The following is a 20,727-nucleotide window of genomic DNA, read 5'->3' as shown; positions in this document are numbered from 1 at the left end:
ACTAATTTACAATTGATTTTTCTTCTAGCATGTGTCTAAAGTTCTGAAAATTGGGAACAAGCTTGAGATAGTTAAATTCAATCCAAAAATAGTCATTCCACCTGTAGATACCCCCTCTTCCTGCAAGAATGAACACATGAATGGCAATGTCAACATGACATGGTCTTGCTGTCACTTCCTGCATTCTGCTTAATACTGTTGTTAGCTGTCCCCACGTTGAACAGAGCTGCTGCCATCCCTCCGTGCATGGCACCCAGTCCCATTGTCATCTCTCTCCAGTGGTGATCAGAGTTCTGCTTCCAGTCTCCACATTGCACTCAGTGTTGATACACCTCTTCCTAAGTGCCATTTGCAAAATCCAATCCTCTTCATCTGCCGCCTCTTTCCATATGATTCAGTGTCATTTGTTCCAGAGTATTGCATTGCACGAACATGGACGCTGGTTATTGGGTTTCCTGATTATTCCCTGTTAATGGATGCAGCAGGAGAGTATTATGAGTAATTGTGTTGCAGGCAATGAATGTCAGTGAATTATTGCTGTTGTCTATAATGATGTCAACTGCAGCTGACTCTTCTGTGATTTGAGGTGATTTCTAGGTGAAACCTCAACAGTTCCTTTGTGGTTTCACTGCCCTCCCCGAGAACAGCACAGTTGATTGTAGCCAAGAGTGATGGATGCTGCTGTGGTCTGTGGTTTTCTATTGATGATGCCTATCTTCCTTTGCTGTGTTGTTTGTTAAATTGCTGAATAGTATAATCCTTGCTATGGATTAGATTGTGGTTATTTTATTTATCCCTTTTGATTTCAAACAAATTGCATTTTTTCGTGTTAGCTCAAGTATAGAAAAGGCACTAACAAATGTGAAACCGTTTTCAGTCAGGGGTTATCCCAGAGTTGCAGTGTGGAACAACCCCATGGAGGTGGTAATGGCGTCAGGGTTTTTTCTGGGTCAAGTTGCATGTAACTTTGGCAGCAAAATAGGCTGCCCCCTGCACATCCTTGGGTATGTTAGTTGTTAATGCATTTCACTGTATGTTTCCACATATATGTGATAATTAAATCTAAATCTGAAATGAGTGCAATAGGGAAGAAGACTACAATTCATATGGACTATGAAGCTGAGAGGCTTGCAGTGGCTGTTGAGGAAGCTACCCAGCCTGCATTAACTATTAAAGACACTTTTGAGTTATCACTGCATAAAGCGCATTGCAAAAATATGTAGAACCCTAAAAAAAAAAACAGCTTTTAATGTGCTCAATAGTCTAGTTTTTTCCTTAGATGCAAGGACATAAAAGGTGTGGTATGATCCCATTGGAAAACTATCTGTGCACTGAATCCAGAACAAAGAAGTAGAAATAGGCATATTTAATGTAACTTACTGCAGACCAACAAAGTGCAATTACCAACAATACATTACTGGCTTCCTTATCAACTGAAAACATACGACAGTTGAGGCATGAATCGCAAAAAGTTGGCTTGCAGGTACAACAGGTTATTAAGAAGGCAAATGGAATGTTGGCCTTCATTGCTAGAGGGATTGAATTCAAGAGCAGGGAGGTCATGCTGCAACTATACAGGGTACTGATGAGGCCGCACCTGGGGTACTGTGTGCAGTTCTGATCTCCATACTTGAGGAAGGATATACTGGCTTTGGAGGCAGTGCAGAAGAGGTTCACCAGGTTGATTCCAGAGATGAAGGGGTTAACCTATGAGGAGAGATTGAGTCGCCTGGGACTATACTTTCTGGAATTCAGAAGAATGAGAGGGGATCTTATAGAAAAATATAAAATTTTGAAAGAGATAAATAAGATAGAAATAGGAAAGTTGTTTCCATTGGTAGGGGAGACTAGAAGTATGGGACATTGCCTCAAGATTCAGGGGAGAAGATTTAGGACGGAGATGAGGAGGAACTGTTTTTCCCAGAGAGTGGTGAATCTGTGGAATCCTCTGCCCAGGGAAGCAGTTGAGGCTTCTTTACTATATATATTTAAGATACAGTTGGATAGATTTTTACATAGTAGGGGAATTAAGGGTTATGGGGAAAAGGCAGGTAGGTGGAGCTGAGTTTATGGACAGATCAGCCGTGATTTTATTGAGTGGCAGGGCAGGCTCGATGGGCCAGATGGCTTACTCCTGCTCCTATTTCTTATGTTCTTATGATACTGCTGGGAGCCATTTGTTCAAAGGGTAGGATGTATACTGAGGCTTTGCCTTTGACCCACCAGGTCAACACTGACCATTATTTACACTAAGCCCACTCTATTCTTCCCACAAATTCCATCATTCACTAACACACTAAGGAATAATTACAATGGGTTAATTATTCTATTAATATAGCCCATTACTATATTCCATTAATATACTGTAGTAGTTAATGGGATTTTTGTGTTTCTGGTTTGGCATTGTTGCCGGTTTAACAATTTCTGATTAGTTCTGAAAGTTAGCTGCACTCCTTCAGGAAGGTTGTTGGATTTGAGATGAACGTTGCTGCAAGAAAGATTGAGAAAATTATTGCAGCAATGACACAATCTTGTCTTCATTGATAAAGGTTCTGTGAATAAAACATGCAAGCATAAAGTGAACTCAAATGTCTGTGGGCAGCTGAATTTACAAGGGTGATCCATGTCTTGGAATTAAAGACTTTGGTGAAGCTGAAAAAGACCATATTAAGAGGCCAGAGCTACTCTCTGCATTTTTCTTAGAGTTGGTGCATGGTGAAGATCACATCGACATTACCTGTATGGACAGAATATGATGGTACCTGTTGCTGTGGCAGTCAATAGGAAACCCCCTCTGTAGTTACCACATTGGATTTGCCTCAGTTCTTGAAGATGGTCATGATTATTGTTCTCTTTGAGACATCATCATCATCCTAAATGTGGAAGGTAACACTGCAGTTTCAAGACTCAGGATCTTTACTCTGAGTTTTGAGTTCAGCTCACATACCACCTACTTCCAACCCTAACCATCTTGACTTTTTGTTGGATAGGAGTGATGGCAAGGCCGGACAGCTTGTGACATCTCATTGTGTGAAATGTCTCACACAGTGGGGACAACTCATCATTACTAACTGTCAACAGACACAAAATGCTGGAGGAACTCAGCAGGGCAGGCAACATCAATGGAGAAGAATAAGTAGTTGACATTTCGGTCTGAGACCCTTATGTCTTTGGTGAGAAATGACTGCTGAGAATATGGGAAGTGGCTCAACTTCTGTAGGGTTGTAGCATGAATATTTATTGTGAGGGATCGCTGTGGTACAGCAGGATGAGGTTATAGGATCTTAGTCTCGTGAACATTGAATGCAAGGCTCATCCTCTCGTATGCTTCTACAAAAGCATGAACAATGGCTTGGAGCTCAGCCTCTGGGTCTGTGCAAATGCAAGGATCCACTGCATACTTCTCTGCAGTAAAAGCCATTTCTACTCCCAACAAACAAAGTCAGAAACAAGGACAGAGGACAGAGAGGCAGTCAACTGGCTGGATGGAACAGTTCAAAGATTTCCCTTGATGTGAGTGTGCTTGATTATATCCAACAGGCAATGCATTGGGAGCACGCAGAGGCCTTGCATTATCATCATCTCACAAACTACCTACCTATCTAACCAGTCAGCTGCATCCTGACACATGGCTGCAGCTGCCACATTAACCTCATTGACGGCCACGGAAGTCACAAAACTAAAGTGACAGTAAATAATCTTTCATCTCAAGTTCTTTTGAAGAAGAGTTGGTTTATGTTGGATGAAGATGCATGTGATTACTGTACTTAGTTACGTACAGTTGAAGTAATTTTTTTCGCATATTAGTTTTGTGGAAGTCATTGATTAGATTCATTAATATTAAGCATACATAATTGTAAAATCCAGCTTATATGGTTATGTAACTGAAAAGTGTTAGAAAAAACAAGTTAACTTTTGCTGTGTTTATAGTTACTGAGTGAATATATTTGTAAAGATTTGCAGATTTTTATTTTGTATGTAAAGATTTGATTAAAATTTAAATACATATGAACATAATGTTGTCATGTGTTTGTTACCTAAGGGAAAGCAGTAGAGTCCACGTGTGGGTGTACACCTTTTAAGAGCTATGTGCGTCATGTGTTAATAACTGGGATACAATATATAAGCCACAGCTTTTAGTTGGGTGTTGTTCACCATAAATAAGGGGTGTTACATTGGAAGCTCTGTCCCGTTTATTTTTCTTATTGGACAGCAACATATAAATAAGCTACAGATGTTGCATTTGTTTAAGACTGGTTATGCAGGATGCTCGAGACACCAGGGCAACCTTTGTGGATTCCCATCTCTCACAAGCTTCATTAACTCGATCAGACACAGAGTGGTGACTTGGATGTGCGATAGTTATAGGGGGATGTAGTTTGCTGGGGGATTCTGACAAGATTGATTCTGATTGTTTCGTGTATTAACTATTGGAATGATGTTGGTTACTAAGACAGTTAATGTATCGGTAATGTTTACTAAAATGTTTGCTGCGAGTATGGCTTACTGATCGCAAAGTTAAAGATGAGATTATTTTTGGTTAGTAATATATTGACTATAGCAGCGAGCAATTGTTCTTCCTGAATAAGTGATGGTTACTGTGACTATGTTAGTTACTCAAAAGCAAGGCGATTGGTATGAATGATAAATAAATGGGTGAATACTGGATTTAGTTATTGGTTCCTAGAATGATTGGTTGCTAAACAGTTGTTCTAGAGACTGGTTTCAAGGGTAGAATTGTGATGATCAGGATGTAGTAACTGCTGTGATGGTAGTTCAGCGCGTGAATGCTGGTTGTTGGAGAGATGCTTTTCTGATGGGTTGAGTGGTTGCTGGGGAGGATAGGCTGTGACTGCTGGTGAGATAATTAACACTGGAATTTATGGTTTCTACAGCGGAGGTGGTAGTTCCTCGCCGAGTAACTGTTACCTGAATTGGTGGTGGTGAGTTGGATTTGCGGTATTTGCAGGGGTATCTGGTTACTAGGGTGAGTGTGGTTGCTACGGGAGTAACTTGCTCGAGTCAGTGGTGGCAGTTGCTAGGGTGAGTGGTGGTTGCTAGGGGGTGATGATTTCTGGCTGGTCCCCGTCCGGAAGTGGCGGTGACCCCCAGCTTCCGTTTCCGGTCCCTCCTCTCGGGCTCAGGCTCCCGCATCCAGTGTCGGAAGATGTGGGGAAGATGGCGGAGCTGCAGATGTTGCTGGAGGAGGAGATCCCCGCAGGCCGCCGAGCGCTGCTGGACAGTTACCACAACCTGGATCGGGTGGCCGAGTACTGCGAGAGCAACTACATCCAGGTGAGGAGGGAGGTGGGGCGGGGCGGGGCCGTTCTAATCGACGGAACCAGACCGCGCCCGCGGGGATTGAGGGGGGCTGGGTCCCGCTCCCGGTCCCGGTCCCACCCGATGGCACGTCTCCTGTGGTCGGCTCAGATACCTCCCCGACCTCGGGGGCTGACCCCTCAATTCGAGGTGCTTGGGGTCTCATTTATTCTTTTCCTTGCCTCCCTGCAGCCCGGTGTCAGGTTTCTAGGGGAAGAGGTTCCCGCTACCCGCTGAATTGGCGTGGGCCTGAGGGTCAGGCTGCCCCTCAAAGCACCGACCCAACCCAACCCGACCCGACCCGACCCGGTCTTCCACAGCCACATTGTCTTCTGGCATTCGTTCTTGGCCATTAAATCAGTCAGTTGGCTGTACTGCTTTTATTGGGTCCAAGATCGGGATTATATTCTGTGGAATTTATTTTCTGATGTGTTTAATTTGCGTTTTGATAGCCTTACTTAAAAACATCTTCATGGTTCTGAGCTTAATGCAAGCTTTTGCACAAATTCCTAGTGATTTTGTAACGCTGTTTTTGTGGTTGTGAGGGTAAATGTTCTATTTGGGTAGGGCTTGACTGCTGGTTTAGTTTATGAATTTGTAACTTTCTTATTCACATTTGTGGTTTTCTTCCGTTTTTTTTTGCTTCCCCAAACGCACCTTTCTCTCTCCCCACCTTTTGTATTTTGCAAAAAATAACGAGTGAAACATGTGACCTAGAACGTGTGGGGAGAGTGGGAAGCTGCATATCATCAACTTCTAAAGACAGTGACTGAGTAGATGGGATTATCATTCGTGTTGTTGACAGTAGGTGTCATGGCTTGTTGTGCAGTATGCCACTCATCCTTGCTGGAGAAAGGAGACCTTTATTGAACTAAGTGCAAGTTGCAGTGGGAAAAGATTGAGAAAGCATCAGGGTTTTCAACTAATTATTGAGAAATTGAACATATGCAAAGTGACTTATTTGTAATATTGAGGATTTTGAGGAAGTGTTCCTACAAATCTATAAATTAGAAGAAGTAGGAGTGGGCGACTCAGCCCTTCAAGCCAGCTGCGTAATATGACCACAGTTAATGTCACAGTTGGTTATGCTTTTAGATTGTAGATGAAGTTCAGTTATTGTGATGTATTTGTTATTTAAACAAGTTGCAAAAGTCTGTATGCAATTATCATGCCTTCCTGGGAAACGTTATTAAAGAACTTGATCAATTAAAATGAGATGGAAATTACTCTTCCCTATTGTTACCTTTCTAGTTGGCAATGTAGTGGTCGTTCCAGCAATTTAAACTATCTTAAAATTTATCTTCATAATGCATTTCTTCAAGTATATACCTTGAAAAGCAGAATTTTTTAATTTGCTCATAGTGATATTTTCCTGTTAGCTTAACATTCATGTGGCCTGCTGTTTGAAGGCAGGTGAATAGAGTTGATGTTCCGATCAGCTGTGATTGGCAGAACAGGCTGAAAGAACGTGGTCTCCTTCATGAATGATTCCCTAGATTTATTGTCGGAGCCAAGCATAAATGTATTCATTGGCCTCACTGGGTGATGGATAACTGGGAATGCCAGCATATTTTATTCTTCCTAAACCAAAGGCATTGATCAAAACTACTCCAACTGTTGATAACCAACTATAATATCAGTTATTGTGTGGAAGAACAAACAGGTATTGTTTGTATTGGACCATCTGGAGAATGCTTATTTCACATTATCTTCGGGACCCTTACTTCAGTCACCCAGAGTAGGATTTATTTAGATTTTAAATGAATATTTGTACGGTGTGATATTGTTGTAGATCCAGAGAAATATCCGATTTTAAATGGTCATTATCTAAAGTGGTAATCAAAAAAAAACCTTAAAATAGCAGGTAACATTTTCACATGTCATCTTACTTGCGAATGCAATTTTGGATTTTGTACAGCAATATAACAATTAAGTTTTGTACTCTGCAGCCACAAAGTCAGTATGATTGTCCAGTGAATTCATAGAACATAGAATAGTACATCACAGTACAGGTCCTTCGGCCCACAATGTTGTGCTGACCTTCAAACACTGCCTCCCATATAAGCCCCCACCTTAAATCCCTCCATATACCTGTCTAGTAGTCTCTTAAGCTTCACTAGTGTATCTGCCTCCACCACTGACTCAGGCAGTGCATTCCACGCACCAACCGCTCTCTGAGTAAATAACCTTTCTCTAATATCCCCCTTGAACTTCCCACCCCTTACCTTAAAGCCATGTCCTCTTGTATTGAGCAGTGGTGCCCTGGGAAAGAGGCGCTGGCTATCCACTCTATCTATTCCTCTTATTATCTTGTACACCTCTATCATGTCTCCTCTCATCTTCCTTCTCTCCAAAGAGTAAAGCCCTAGCTCCCTTAATCTCTGATCATAATGCATACTCTCTAAACCAGGCAACATCCTGGTAAATCTCCTCTGTACCCTTTCCAATGCTTCCACATCCTTCCTATAGTGAGGTGACCGGAACTGGACTCAGTACTCCAAGTGTGGCCTAACCAGAGTTTTATAGAGCTGCATCATTACATCGCGACTCTTAAACTCTATCCCTCGACTTATGAAAGCTAACACCCCATAAGCTTTCTTAACTACCCTATCCACCTTGGCCAGCTTGGCTTTACTGATGTAAACAGATGGGTACTGTGCATTATTCACAACATAATAGTTTGTTTTCGGTCTTGAATTACACTCATTCAAATTCTAAAGTACTCGACCTTAAAGTATATATTTTATTGCATACTTATCTTCCTTGCTGTTTGTCAATGCTGTGTTAATTGAAGCCTGAATCCTTTGCTGCAGCAGCCTTCAGATGTATAGCATGTAATTTTCTATTCAATTAAGTATGGAAAGATGGCAACATTTTGTACAGTAGTGTATCTCTGAACTTTGTCATCCTTCAGAGCTGTCAGAAAGTTGAATATATTTTAGGAACTTAAAATTTTCACCATAATAAAGTTTGGACTGGGAAACAATGCAGGGTGAAATATTGTTCCCTTATCTGCTCAGGACTCACATAATATTGAGTAAAGGCAGAGCAAAGCTTCCTCCACATGTTACCATCAAGCACTCACTCACAAATCCAGCCAGTTGCAGAGTAACTGACACTCACAACATTGACCTCTCAAATATACCTGGAGCAGCAACAGGGGGAGTTCCAATGAATGTGACTTATTTCAGATGGGGTCTTTATAATCAAAAATGTCTTTTTTTTTTGGTAAAGGACTTGTGTGAAAGTATTTTGACGGCTCTTTGAGTAACCAACATAAAGCATCAGAGTGAAGTAAATTATATAGGAGACAGGGAGGACAAGCAGCCTCATATTCGAGGATAATGTGAAAAGAAAGGCAATGCAGACTTAATAAGGGTGTGAATTTGCATAAATGCATGGAATAGGATACATAAACTAGGTTTGTATTTCCTTGAACATAGATAGTTAACAGATGAACTAATTAAAGTGTTCAAGTTAATTAATGAGTTCTGTCAAGAAAAGCTATTTTCTGTGGAGTAGGAGAAAATCTAGAAAAGGGGGCATATATTGGAGTTCAAGGGTAATTTAAGGAAACGCTTTTTAAAAGCAAGGGTGGATATGTTTTGTAAACCAAATAACACTATGCTATTTGGTAGGTACTTTGGATGATCAAATAATAAGAGGCAGACATAATAATTTCTGAAAGATGTAATTACAGTAATGATAATGAGAAAATTTCTGTTGTCTTATTAAATTGTGAAGATAAACGCTTAAAGACCAATGAGATAGAATTCCAAACATGCATGTCACAGAATTTTTGTATCTACTCAACTCATTAAGGTCGTTGTGAAAGATTTAGTTCTGAGGTGTAAAGTGGGGAAACTGGGACATGTCTTAATGGAAAAATGTCTTTCATAACCTCTGGATTTCCCAACACACTTTGACTAATGTACAGTACTTTAAAATATCACTTTTATGATGTAGGAAACAAAGATTGTCAAGTTCAGTTCCTCTTTCAGTTAGTCCTGATGAAGGGTCTCGGCCCGAAACGTCAACTGTACCGCTTCATGGAGATGCTGCCTGGCCTGCTGCATTCACCAGCAACTTTGATGTGTGTTGCTTGTCAAGTTCAGAGTTTAGGAAAGAAGGAGCTGTTCATGGTCAAGATATCTCACAGAAAGAGGGTTGATTTTAAGCTGAAGAGATCTGGTTCAGGTGGAGTGGAAATAAAAACTGGCATCTAATAATAATAATTGAGTCATAGTAATTGATTAACATCAGGCTTTCGAGAAGGAAATCATTTTCATTCTGTACTTGAACTGTCATGTCAGGGCGAAAAGGCAATCCAAAATGAGAACACTTTGACAAAAGATATAAAGATTAAAGTGAAGCTGTAAATGGAGATGTGCCATGCCGAATGTCAAATTTTGTGGTATTGCTGATTTTATCAGAATGCAGGAAATGCAGCAACAGAGAGAAATAAAGACAAAAGAATGTAGGAAACGATTATTATTTGAATTAGAATCAGAGTTATGGAGTAACAGAGCATGGAAACAGGTCCTTCAGCTCAACTCATCCATTCTAGCCTAGTGCCCGCCTAAGCCAGTCCTAATTGCCTACATTTGTCCCATATCCCTCTAACTTTTCCTGTTCAATATGCTTATCCAAATATATTTTAAGTGTCATTATTGCACCTGTCTCAACTACTTTTCCAGGCATTTTGTTCAATAGTTGCACCACCTCAAAATTCATAAGGTAACTTGTAGATTTTGGGCAAAACTGATGCAAAAAAATGTATATGTTTTCATGGTGTTAATGTTACTAAGATGTTGAAGTTAGAGAAATTGCTAAATAAACAACTGTGACGAGTGATTAACAAGGTGGCACTGATTAAATTAAAAGTCAACTTTTACAGATCTTGGCATGCTGAGTGGTAATCACTGGCCTTAATTTTCCAAACCTACATGCACACTTTGCCAGAGAATTATAGGTTACAAATGTTGCATCCTTTCTCAAAAGTGAAAATGATAAACCCGGCAACTGGTTCAGCCTCGTGTTGGAAACATTGAGATGGATAATCTAGGACAGAATTACTCTAACATCAAGGGCTAGTCATTGATAGTAACCAGAATATTTTGGTGAGCTATTTTTCAAGCTCTGGGGGGTGGGGGGGGGTACGATTATTACTCAGACTGAACAGACATAAAAAGCTTGATTTCTGAGTTTACAGATGACACAACTGAGAAACAAGGATAATGCTATAATTGAGACAGTTTTATAATCTGGGAAGTGTTGGTGCATTTTGGAAGGAAGAATGTAGAAAAGCAGCATAAGCTAAACAAATATTTTAAAGGATTTGCGGGAGCTGAGATCCTGGGAATTTATATAAATCATTAGAGACGGCAGGACAAGTGAGAACTTCATAAAGAATTCTCTCCTTGTTACATTGACAAGAGTGGGAAAGCAAGGAAGTCATGATAAACCTTTATTAAATCATCTGTTATCCCACATTGGGTGACTTGTCCTCATCTGATTTTATGAAGGGTGTTGAGTTCTTCATAGGCATGGAAATGTTAAACTAGAATGATCCCAGGATTGTCAGATGTTAGTTACAGGGAGATACATTTTTTTTTTAAAATGCACAAGAATTGTTGCCCTTATTTGAGAAATGGTTGAGACTTTTGGCAGCGGTGTTTAAAATTGTGTCTGGTTTTGATCAAGCAATTTGAGAAACTATGTTCAATAGCAGCAAAGAAATAGATTTCATTCCATTAACTATAATCTGGAATACACCACTTGAAATGATGGAAGTAGCTTTAATATGATGAGTGGTTGGTTTGGAGAATATTTGGCTTTATGGAAAGACCAGAAAATCTGGGGTTAGTTATTCCATTCGTAAAGCTAACAAATGGCTTTTTGTGTTGCTTATTTATAACCTTCCCACCAATTTTAACCCCTTCTGTGAACTCGGTTCCTAGGTCAGACTAGACAAATCCTGTTTTTGGCCTACGGCCATCTTTCATACAAATGCTGCCTACTTCATTACTATCCATTAAAGTCCATCAGCTGCCAAAACTGTAGAAGTGACATTGACACTAACAAGAAAAATTGATGTACCCATGTTCTTCTAGTACCACGAATAAGCTCTTACAACCTCGATATTTAGGGTTCCTTCAGTCTGGTGCTTGTTGTGAACTAGTAAATACCCTAAAAGATTGTGAATCATCATGACAAAGTAAAAGATAGTGACATGTTTCTACCAGCCAGTGGGGATTGGAAGAAGGCCCCTCTCAGAATGTTGTTACAATTTGGAATTTTCTTCCAAAATTTTAAAGTGAATTTGATAGTTTATTGCGAAAGAAAATATGGTTGGGCATGTGGAATGAGCAGACCTGTGAATAGACCAGATGATAGTTTATCTTGAGCCATGTTTATGTAATTTTAAAAACTGAAAATATATTTTATTGTGATTTAAAGCTGTTCTAGTGCCTTATGGCCAATCTAAATATTTAAATGAGAGATGGGCTTGGTAATTGTTTATTCTAGGAAGATGGGCTTCAGTGAGCATTTAAACCTTTTATCATTTATGACTTTTCTAATCTGTGTTTGAAAGTGTCTGTATTTCTGCTGATGCATCAGAGCATTGCAGGTATTGAAATTACAAAGCATGCCTGATGCTGACAGTTGATTCACTTCTGTTTGGACTGGGCCCTTCCAGTGCTGATGAATGAATTTTCGTTCCATGATTGGATTACTAAATTAGGGGACAATGAATAGCGCAGATTTAATGTGAGAATTTTAATAGTCACATGCTCACAAAGGGCAGACTTAGTGACAGGAGTTGGGAGGTTGGAGGTATGATTCCTGATCTGTGCTTAGTTAACCAAAGTGACAAATTGGATGTTGTGATTGATCTCAGGTAGGAATATGGAATCAGACAAATTCTGTGCACCAGTTTTAACTAATAGTTTCCATCTTTCATAATACCCAGAGCAGTGAAATGATGCACGTCTCACACCTCTATTTCCCCAAAGGTGGGTTTTTGGGTTCTGTTGTTGCTGTAGGATAGGTTAGTCATATTTATACACAAAATGTAAAAGTAAAATAAGAATGTTAGATATGAGGTGTTGGTGAAAGGCTGGTTTGTATTTTCTAGATAGCCTAGCCTTTTTGCTTTTGATCATCTTCAGAATCAGATTATATAACATGAAGTTTGTTTTTGCTTTACAATATTTGGCAGAGCAGACATTTCACAACTAGAAATAGATGTGATTGTGTGACACAGGCTAAGTGGTTTAGAGTAGATGAAACAGCTTTAAGTGGGCATGAAATGTGCTAGCTTTAAACAAATCATACATACAAACCCATAAACACAGGGTTCTGCAGATGCTGGGAATCTTGAGCAACACACAGCAGGCCAGGCAGCATCTATAGAGAGGAATAAACGTTCGATGTTTGGGGCTAAAACCTTGCATCAGAACTGGAAAGGAAGGGGTGGGGAATGGCAGAATAAGAATATGGGGGAGGAGAAGGAATAAAGCTGGCAGGTGTATTTGAAACCAGGTGAAGGGGAAACTGAGTGGGTGGGGGTTAGGGTCTATCTGCCACAGCTGGTGGAGTTTCCTGATGGCACCCATTTGAATTGGACTTCCCACTCCCATTCCTAAATGTCAGTTCATGGGCTCCAGAGCAGAATCAGGTGTAATATCAGTGGCATATGTGTCATTTGTTTTGTGGCAGCAATACATTGCAATAATAAAAAGCTATAAATTACAATAAGTAATATATAAATTACATAAAAAAGTAGTGCCAATAAAAATAGGTAGAGGACATGAGTTCATTGTCATATCTGAAATCTGAGGCAGAGGGGAAGAAGCTATTCCTGAATCGTTCATTGAGTATGTGCCTTCAGACTCCTGTACCTTGATGGTAGCAATGAGAAGAGGGCATGTCCTGGGTGATGGGGGTCCTTAATGATGGATGCTGCCTTTTTGAGGCATCACCTTTTGAAGATGTCCTTGTTGCAGGGGAGGCTAGTGCCCTTGATGGAGCTGCTGAGATTGCAACTTTCTGCAGCTTTTTCTGATCCTTTGCAGTGACCCCTCCATACCAGACGGTGATGCAAACAATTAGAGTGCTCTCCATGGCTTCATGGTACATCTGTAGAAATCTGTGAATGTCTTTGGTTATATACCATGTCTCCTCAAACTCCTTATGAAATATTGCTGCTGTCATACCTTTGTAATTTCATCAATATGTTGGGCCTAGGATAGATCTTTAGAGATTTTGACATCCAGGAGCTTGAATCTGCTCACCCTTTCCACTGCTGATCCCTCGATGAGGACTGGTGTGTGTTCCCTCAACTTCCCCTTCCTGAACTCCACAGTCATTTTCTTGGTTTTACATTGAGTGCAAAGTTGCTGCAATGCCACTCAGCCAGCTGATCTGTCTTACTCCTGTATGCCTCCTCTCACCATCTGAAATTCTGCCAACAATAGTTGGGTCATCAGATAATTTATAGATGGTGTTTAAGCTGTGCCTAGCCACGTAGTCGTGGGTGTAGAGAGAGTAGAACAGTGAGCATCCTTGAGGTGTGCCGGTGATGATTGTGGAGATGTTATTTTTGATCCACACTGCCATTATGAGGCCACACACAGGTTGGAGAAGCTTCACCTCATATTCCATCTGGGTAGCCTCCAACCTGCTAGTATGAATGTCGATTTCTCTAACTCCTTGGTAATTCTCCCCCCCCCCACCCCCGCCCTTTGTCATTTGCCGTTCTGGTTCCTCCCCACTCCTCTCCTGCTCCCTTTCTCCCATGGTCCACTGTCCTCTCTTATTCTATTCCTTCTGTCCTTTATCTCTTGCACCTATCACCTCCACACTTCTCACTTCATTCCCCCTCAACTGGTCTCACCTATCACCTGCCAACTTTACTCATTCCCATTCTCCCACCCTTTTCTGGCATCTGCCCCCCTTTCCTTTCTAGCCCTGATGAAGTGTCTCAGCCTGAAATGCTGACTCTTTATTCCTCTCCAGAGATGCTGCTTGACCTGCTAACCACTGTATGTGAGATGCTCAAATGTACAAAAAGTGTTTAATGTGGATGTGGCATCGAAAGTGGATCAGACCTTGATTATAATTGGGTTGATGTTGGAAAGTGGTCTGGAAGAGAATTTGAAGCAAAAAAAACTTGATAAACAAAATAAATTTGTAAAATGCAAGAACCACAATTGGCTGCATTTGAATTTTAAGTGGTAATAGATGTATGGGGTGTCTAGGGAGGGGTAGCACCTCTGGTGGGGGGGGTCTGCAGTGCCCTTTTTTAAGACAGCTCATCCATCTTTGGTCCCCACCTGGCGCTCAGCTCTCACCTGTGGCTCCAAGTAGTTGTAACACGCGCAGCGGCCACATCCCAGTAAATCATCTCAGCAGACGGCCCAAACCAGGTGAGGGTAGCTGATGGGACTTCAACCCTCGGTGAGGTAGGGGATCTGCCTGTTCGAGCATGTGAAGTCCGGCCATGGCGGATTGAGCAGAAGAAACCAACTAATAGTCCAACGATCAAGAAGGCAGGCTAAGCAGGTGTGGTGGAGTGCTAAGAGCACACTATGCCGCTTAGGTGTCCTGGTCATGCACTGTAAGAGGTGGTGATCTCTTTAAACTCACCCGGCAGAAGACAAAGGCAAACCACTGCTGTAACCTGCCACGAACATGATTTCCCAATATGTCAGAGCGGAGTGGAGGGAAATCATCCTCCAACTGGAAATTCCAGATGCGACCTAACGACGGACAGATTTCAGGTATTGGTGTTATAGATGGACTTTTGCTCTTTCTTAAAGATACCCTCAAAAAACATACCCCTGTAATGGCCATCTGTATAGAGAGTATTAATTGTTATGACAATTTTGAGGTGCCTCGAACATTCTAATTGTTCAAGGCTCCATATAATGAAAGTTGCAGTGCCTTTGAGGAGTAAATTGATAATATATAACTGACAGTCTGAGTTGCATTAGAAGATGAGCATATGACCAGAAAGCAAGTCCGTGTTTGGGGATACCTGGTCTTGTTTAGTTGGAAAATGTCAGAATGGGACGGATTTCAATGGGAGATTGGTTGCACCAGAGACAATGAATGGACAAGTAACTATGGCAGAGATGGATATGAACGGGAGTCCGAATGTCCTAGAGAGATGATTATACCTGTAAGAGCTGTTGCCCCAGAAGGATGGAGATGGGTAGGAGAGCCAGTATACTATTGATTGATGTACGAGTTGAATTTTCGGCTGCTCTGAAGTCCAGCTTGGATGCATTCCAGAGACAATCAGGCTATGAATGGAAATGTAACAACAAATACAGTTGCAAGAAAAAGTTTTGTGAAGCCTTTGCAATTTCCTGGTTTTCTGCATTAATTACTCAGTGGTCTGCTCTTCATTTAAGTTACAATGATAGAAAACACCTTGTTTAATCATTCACAGTCCAGGCTGGAAAAAGTATCTGAACCCTTATAGTTAGTAACTGGTAGAACCTCCTTTAGCAGCAATAACCTTAACCAAACATCTCCTTTAACTGTAGATCAGATTTGCACAATGGCGAGGAGGGATTTTGGACTATTCCTACATACAGAATGGCTTCAGTTCATCAATATTTCTGGGATACTTTGCATGAGCAACCTTTTTAAGGTCATGCCATAGCATCTCAATCAGGTTAAAGTTTGGACTCTGATTTGGCTATTCCAAAACTTTTTTTTCTTTTTAAACCTTTCTGTTGATTTACTCTTCCATTTCGGATTATTGTCTTGTTGCACTATCCAACCTCTATTAAGCTTCAGGTGATGGACCACCACTCTGACATTCTCCTGTAAAATCTCTTGATACAATTTTTAATGCATTGTTCCTTCAACGATTGTAAGCTGTCCAGGCCCTGAGGCAGCAAAGTAGCCCCAAACCATCATGTTCCTTCCACCATGCTTCACAGTTGGGATGAGGTTTTGGTGTTGGTCTGGAGTGCCCTATTTTCCTCCAAACATAGTGATGTGTATTTCTGCTAAAAAAAATTCAACTTTTGTCTCATCTGTCTACAACAAATTGCCCCAGAAGTGTTGTGGTCTTTTGCAAACTTGAGACGTGCAGTTATGTTTTTAGGAGAGCAGTGGTTTCCTCCATGGTGTCCTTTCATGAACAGAGACTTTCGTAAGTTCTAGTGATTTCTGCAGGTCTTTTGCTGTTACCCTTGGAGTCCTTTTCACCTCCTTCAGTGTTATCTGTTGTGCACTTGATGTGATCTTTGCAGGATGACTACTCCTTGGGAGAGTAGCAACACTACTGAATTTCCTCCACTTGTAGATCATTTCTCCTACTGTGGACTGATGAACACTTGGGTCTTTAGAAAAGCTTTTGTAGCCGCCTTCTAAGGTCCTCTGAAAATTGTTTTGATTAAGACCTGCACATAAACAGACCTTTCTTGAGAAGAGCAGGCTCTGTTAGTAACGTGACTGTCTTTTTTTAATAAGGCAGGGCACATCTACAACCCACACCTCCAATCTCATCTAATTGCTTGGAATACCTGACTCCAAATAGCTTTTGTTGAAGACATTACCCCAGAGGTTTACATACTTTTTTTTAAACCTAGACTGATTATTTAAATAGTGTACTCAGTATTGATGAGAATACAATTGTTTGTGTGTTAGTAGTTTAGGCAGATTGTGTTTGTCTATTATTGTGACTTGGGTGAAGATCTGAGCACATTTTATGAGTAATTAATGCAGAAAACCAGGTAATTGCAAAGAGTTCACAAACTTTTTCTTGCGACTGTATATCAGCAAGTTTACTGTGGGTATTAAGTAAAGTAGGGGTCCCCAACCTTTTTTGCACTGCAGACCAGTTTAATATTGACAATATTCTTGCCGACCGGTTGGGCGGAGTGGTGTTAATCACGACTGGAATATAGGTGATAAGTCAACTAAGTTACTTATAAGTGGCTAATACACTCAATTTCATTTCTGAAAGGGTTTATCTAACGAATTTAATTTTAAACACACAGCGCGTATTTTCCCCGTATGAACATATAAAATCATTGCAACACACCAATATTGCTGAATCAGTGGGAACCCTGCAACAAGACGGTCCCGTCAAGGGGTGATGGGAGACAGCGATACTCGAAGGGGGTTCCTTGTGTCCAGTTCTATTCCACAATTTAGTTTTTGTTGCATTCATTACAGAAAAGCCCACTTCGCAGAGATATGATGTTGGAAATGGAAGCAACGTTTTCAGTGCTTTCGTGGCTATCTCAGGATATTCAGCCTTGACTTTGATCCAGAATGCCAGCAGAGATGTTATACTTTTCAGCCCACTGTCATTTACAAGCTTGAGGAGTTGATCTTCTTCCCGTGATGACGTGTGGGTAATGACTTTGCGTGCGTTCAAGTTCCAGCAGTGGGCATGACAGGGAATGAGGAAAGGTGCAGCTGACTGGTATCGTTTCATATCGCGAAATCATATCATTTCCTTGCGGCCCAGTACCAATCTGCGGCCCGGTGGTTGGGGACCACTGAAGTAAAGCATAGGCAAGCTGTATTGATCCTGCAGGTTTTATTGGCTGTAAATGTTCAACATGTAAAGCAGTTCACTCTCAGAATTGTGTTTTAGCTAATGTGTTTTATGATCTGTTCAAAATCAGTATGTGTTTTTTTTAAAGGGGATTTGAGTAGCTATGGTTAGATATACGGGAAGGAGGGAAAAGAGGAGAGCAGTAGTGATAAGGGATTCGATAGTTAGGGGGTCAGATAAGAGTTTCTGTGGAAGAGATCGAGAATCCCAGATAGTCTGTTGTCTCCCTGGTCCCAAGGTCCACGATATCTCGGATTGAGTTCTCGGTATTCTCAAGAGGGAGGGTGAGCAGCCGGATGTCGTGGTCCATGTAGGGACAAATGAAGTGGGTACGAAGAGGGAGGAGGTCCTGAAAGGTGAGTTTAGGGAGTTAGGCGCCAAGTAAATGACAGGACCTGTAGGATAGCAATCTCAAGATTGCTACCAGTGCCACGTGCAGGCGGGTTTAGAAATTGTAAGATAGTGCAGATCAACACGTGGCTGAAGACATGGTGCAGGAGGGAGGGCTTCAGATTTATAGATAATTGGGCAGTTTTCCAGGGAAGGTGGGACCTGTTCCAGCGGGGCGCCCTACATCTGAACTGGAGGGGGACAAATATTCTTGCAGGTAGGTTTGCTAGAGAGGCTCCAGTGGATTTAAACGAGATACAAGGGGGGAGGGGAACCAGAGTGTAGGAGCTGATGTAGGGGAGAAGGAAGAAAAAGAAAATAGTAAAGTTGTTTGCACCGTTAGTGATAAACAGAGAGTAAGAGCTGGAAAATTTCTTAAATGCATTTATTTTAATACTAGGAGCATTATAAGAAAGGTGGATGAGCTTAAAGCATGGATTGATACCTGGAAGTATGATGTGGTAGCTATTAGTGAAACATGGTTACAGGAGGGGTGTGATTGGCAACTAAATATTCCTGGATTTAATTGCTTCAGATGTGATAGAATCAGAGGGACAAGAGGAGGAGGTGTTGCATTGCTTGTCAGAGAAAATATTACAGCGGTGCTCTGGCAGGATAGATTAGAGGGCTCGTCTAGGGAGGCTAGTTGGGTGGAATTGAGGAATGGGAAATGTGTAGTAACTCTTATGGGGGTGTATTATAGACCACCAAATGGGGAGCGAGAATTGGAGAAGCAAATTCGTAAGGAGATAGCAGATATTTGTAGTAAGCACAAGGTTGTGATTGTGGGAGATTTTAATTTTCCACACGTAGACTGGGAAGCCCATACTGTAAAAGGGCTGGATGGTTTGGAATATGTAAAATGTGTGCAGGATAGCTTTTTGCAGCAATACATAGAGGTACCAACTAGAGAAGTGTTGGATCTCCTGTTAGGGAATGAGATACGTCAGGTGACGGAGGTTTGTGTCGGGGAGCACTTCGGGTCCAGTGATCACAATGCTATTAGTTTCAATATAATTATGGGGAAGGATAGGTCTGGACCCAGGGTTGAGATTTTTGATTGGAGAAAGGCTAACTTTGAGGAGATGCAAAAGGATTTAGAAAGTGTGGATTGGGACAATTTGTTTTATGGGAAGAATGTAATAGAGACATAGAGGTCATTTAAAGGTGAAATTTTGAGAGTACAGAATCTTTGTTCCTGTTAGGTTGAAAGGAAAGGTTAAAAGTTTGAGAGAGCCATGGTTTTCAACGGATATAGGAAACTTGGTTCAGAAAAAGAGAGATATCTACAATAAATATAGGCGGCATGGAGTAAATGAGGTGCTCGAGGAATATAAAGAATGTAAAAAGAATCTTATGAAAGAAATTAGAAAAGCTAAAAGAAGATATGAGGTTGCTTTGGCAAGAAAGGTGAAAATAAATCCCAAGGGTTTCTGCCGTTATATTAATAGCAAAAGGATAGTGAGGGATAAAATTGGTCCCTTAGAGAATCAGAGTGGACAGCTGTGTGTGGAGCCAAAAGAGATGAGGGAGATTCTGAACAATTTCTTTTCTTCAGTATTCACTGAGGAGAAGGATATTGAATTGTGTAAGATAAGGGTAACAGGTAGGGAAATTATGGAACACACATAAAAGTTGCTGGTGAATGCAGCAGGCCAGGCAGCATCTCTAGGAAGAAGTGCAGTCGACGTTTCAGGCTGAGACCCTTCGTCAGGACTAACTGAAGGAAGAGTGAGTGAGGGATTTGAAGGTTGGAGGGGGAGGGGGAGATCCAAAATGATAAGAGAAGACAGGAGGGGGAGGGACGGAGCCAAGAGCTGGACAGGTGATAGGCAAAAGGGATACGAGAGGATGATGGGACAGGAGGTCCGGGAAGAAAGACAAGGAGTGGGGGGGGGACCCAGAGGATGGGCAAGGGGTATATTCAGAGGGACAGGGGGAGAAAAAGAGTGAGAGAAAGAATGTGTGTATAAAAATAAGTAACAGATGGGGTACGAGGGGGAGGTGGGGCATTAGCGGAAGTTAGAGAAGTCGATGTTCATTCCATCAGGTTGGAGGCTACCCAGATGGAATATAAGGTGTTGTTCCTCCAACCTGAGTGTGGCTTCATCTTTACAGTAGAGGAGGCCGTGGACAGACATGTCAGAAAGGGAATGGGATGTGGAATTAAAATGTGTGGCCACTGGGAGATCCTGCTTTCTCTGGCGGACAGAGCGTAGACGTTCAGCAAAGCAGTCTCCCAGTCTGCGTCGGGTCTCGCCAATATATAAAAGGCCACATCGGGAGCACCGGACGCAGTATATCACCCCAGCCGCCCCACAGGTGAAGTGTTGCCTCACCTGGAAGGACTGTTTGGGGCCCTGAATGGTGGTAAGGGAGGAAGTATAAGGGCATGTGTAGCACTTGTTCCGCTTACACAGGTAAGTGCC

At 41.5% G+C, this 20,727-nt stretch overlaps 1 protein-coding gene across 14 annotated transcripts in view; it reads left to right on the top strand.

Annotated features, from left to right (window-relative positions):
• Nucleotides 1–5,130: 5,130 nt before the first annotated feature.
• Nucleotides 5,131–20,727, top strand: part of LOC134348416 (abl interactor 2) — a 161,862-nt gene continuing 146,265 nt past the window's right edge. For all 14 annotated transcript variants that reach the window (XM_063051756.1, XM_063051752.1, XM_063051751.1 and 11 more), the window contains exon 1: nt 5,131–5,295. In XM_063051756.1, the coding sequence (XP_062907826.1) occupies nt 5,179–5,295 (117 nt within the window). In that variant the 5' untranslated portion in view covers nt 5,131–5,178. The remainder of the gene's footprint in view (nt 5,296–20,727) is intronic.

Source organism: Mobula hypostoma, chromosome 6 (genome assembly GCF_963921235.1).
Source record: "Mobula hypostoma chromosome 6, sMobHyp1.1, whole genome shotgun sequence".
NCBI lineage: Eukaryota > Metazoa > Chordata > Chondrichthyes > Myliobatiformes > Myliobatidae > Mobula > Mobula hypostoma.
Note: the sequence above shows the minus strand (reverse complement) of the source record. Positions and strands in the feature narration are given on the sequence as shown.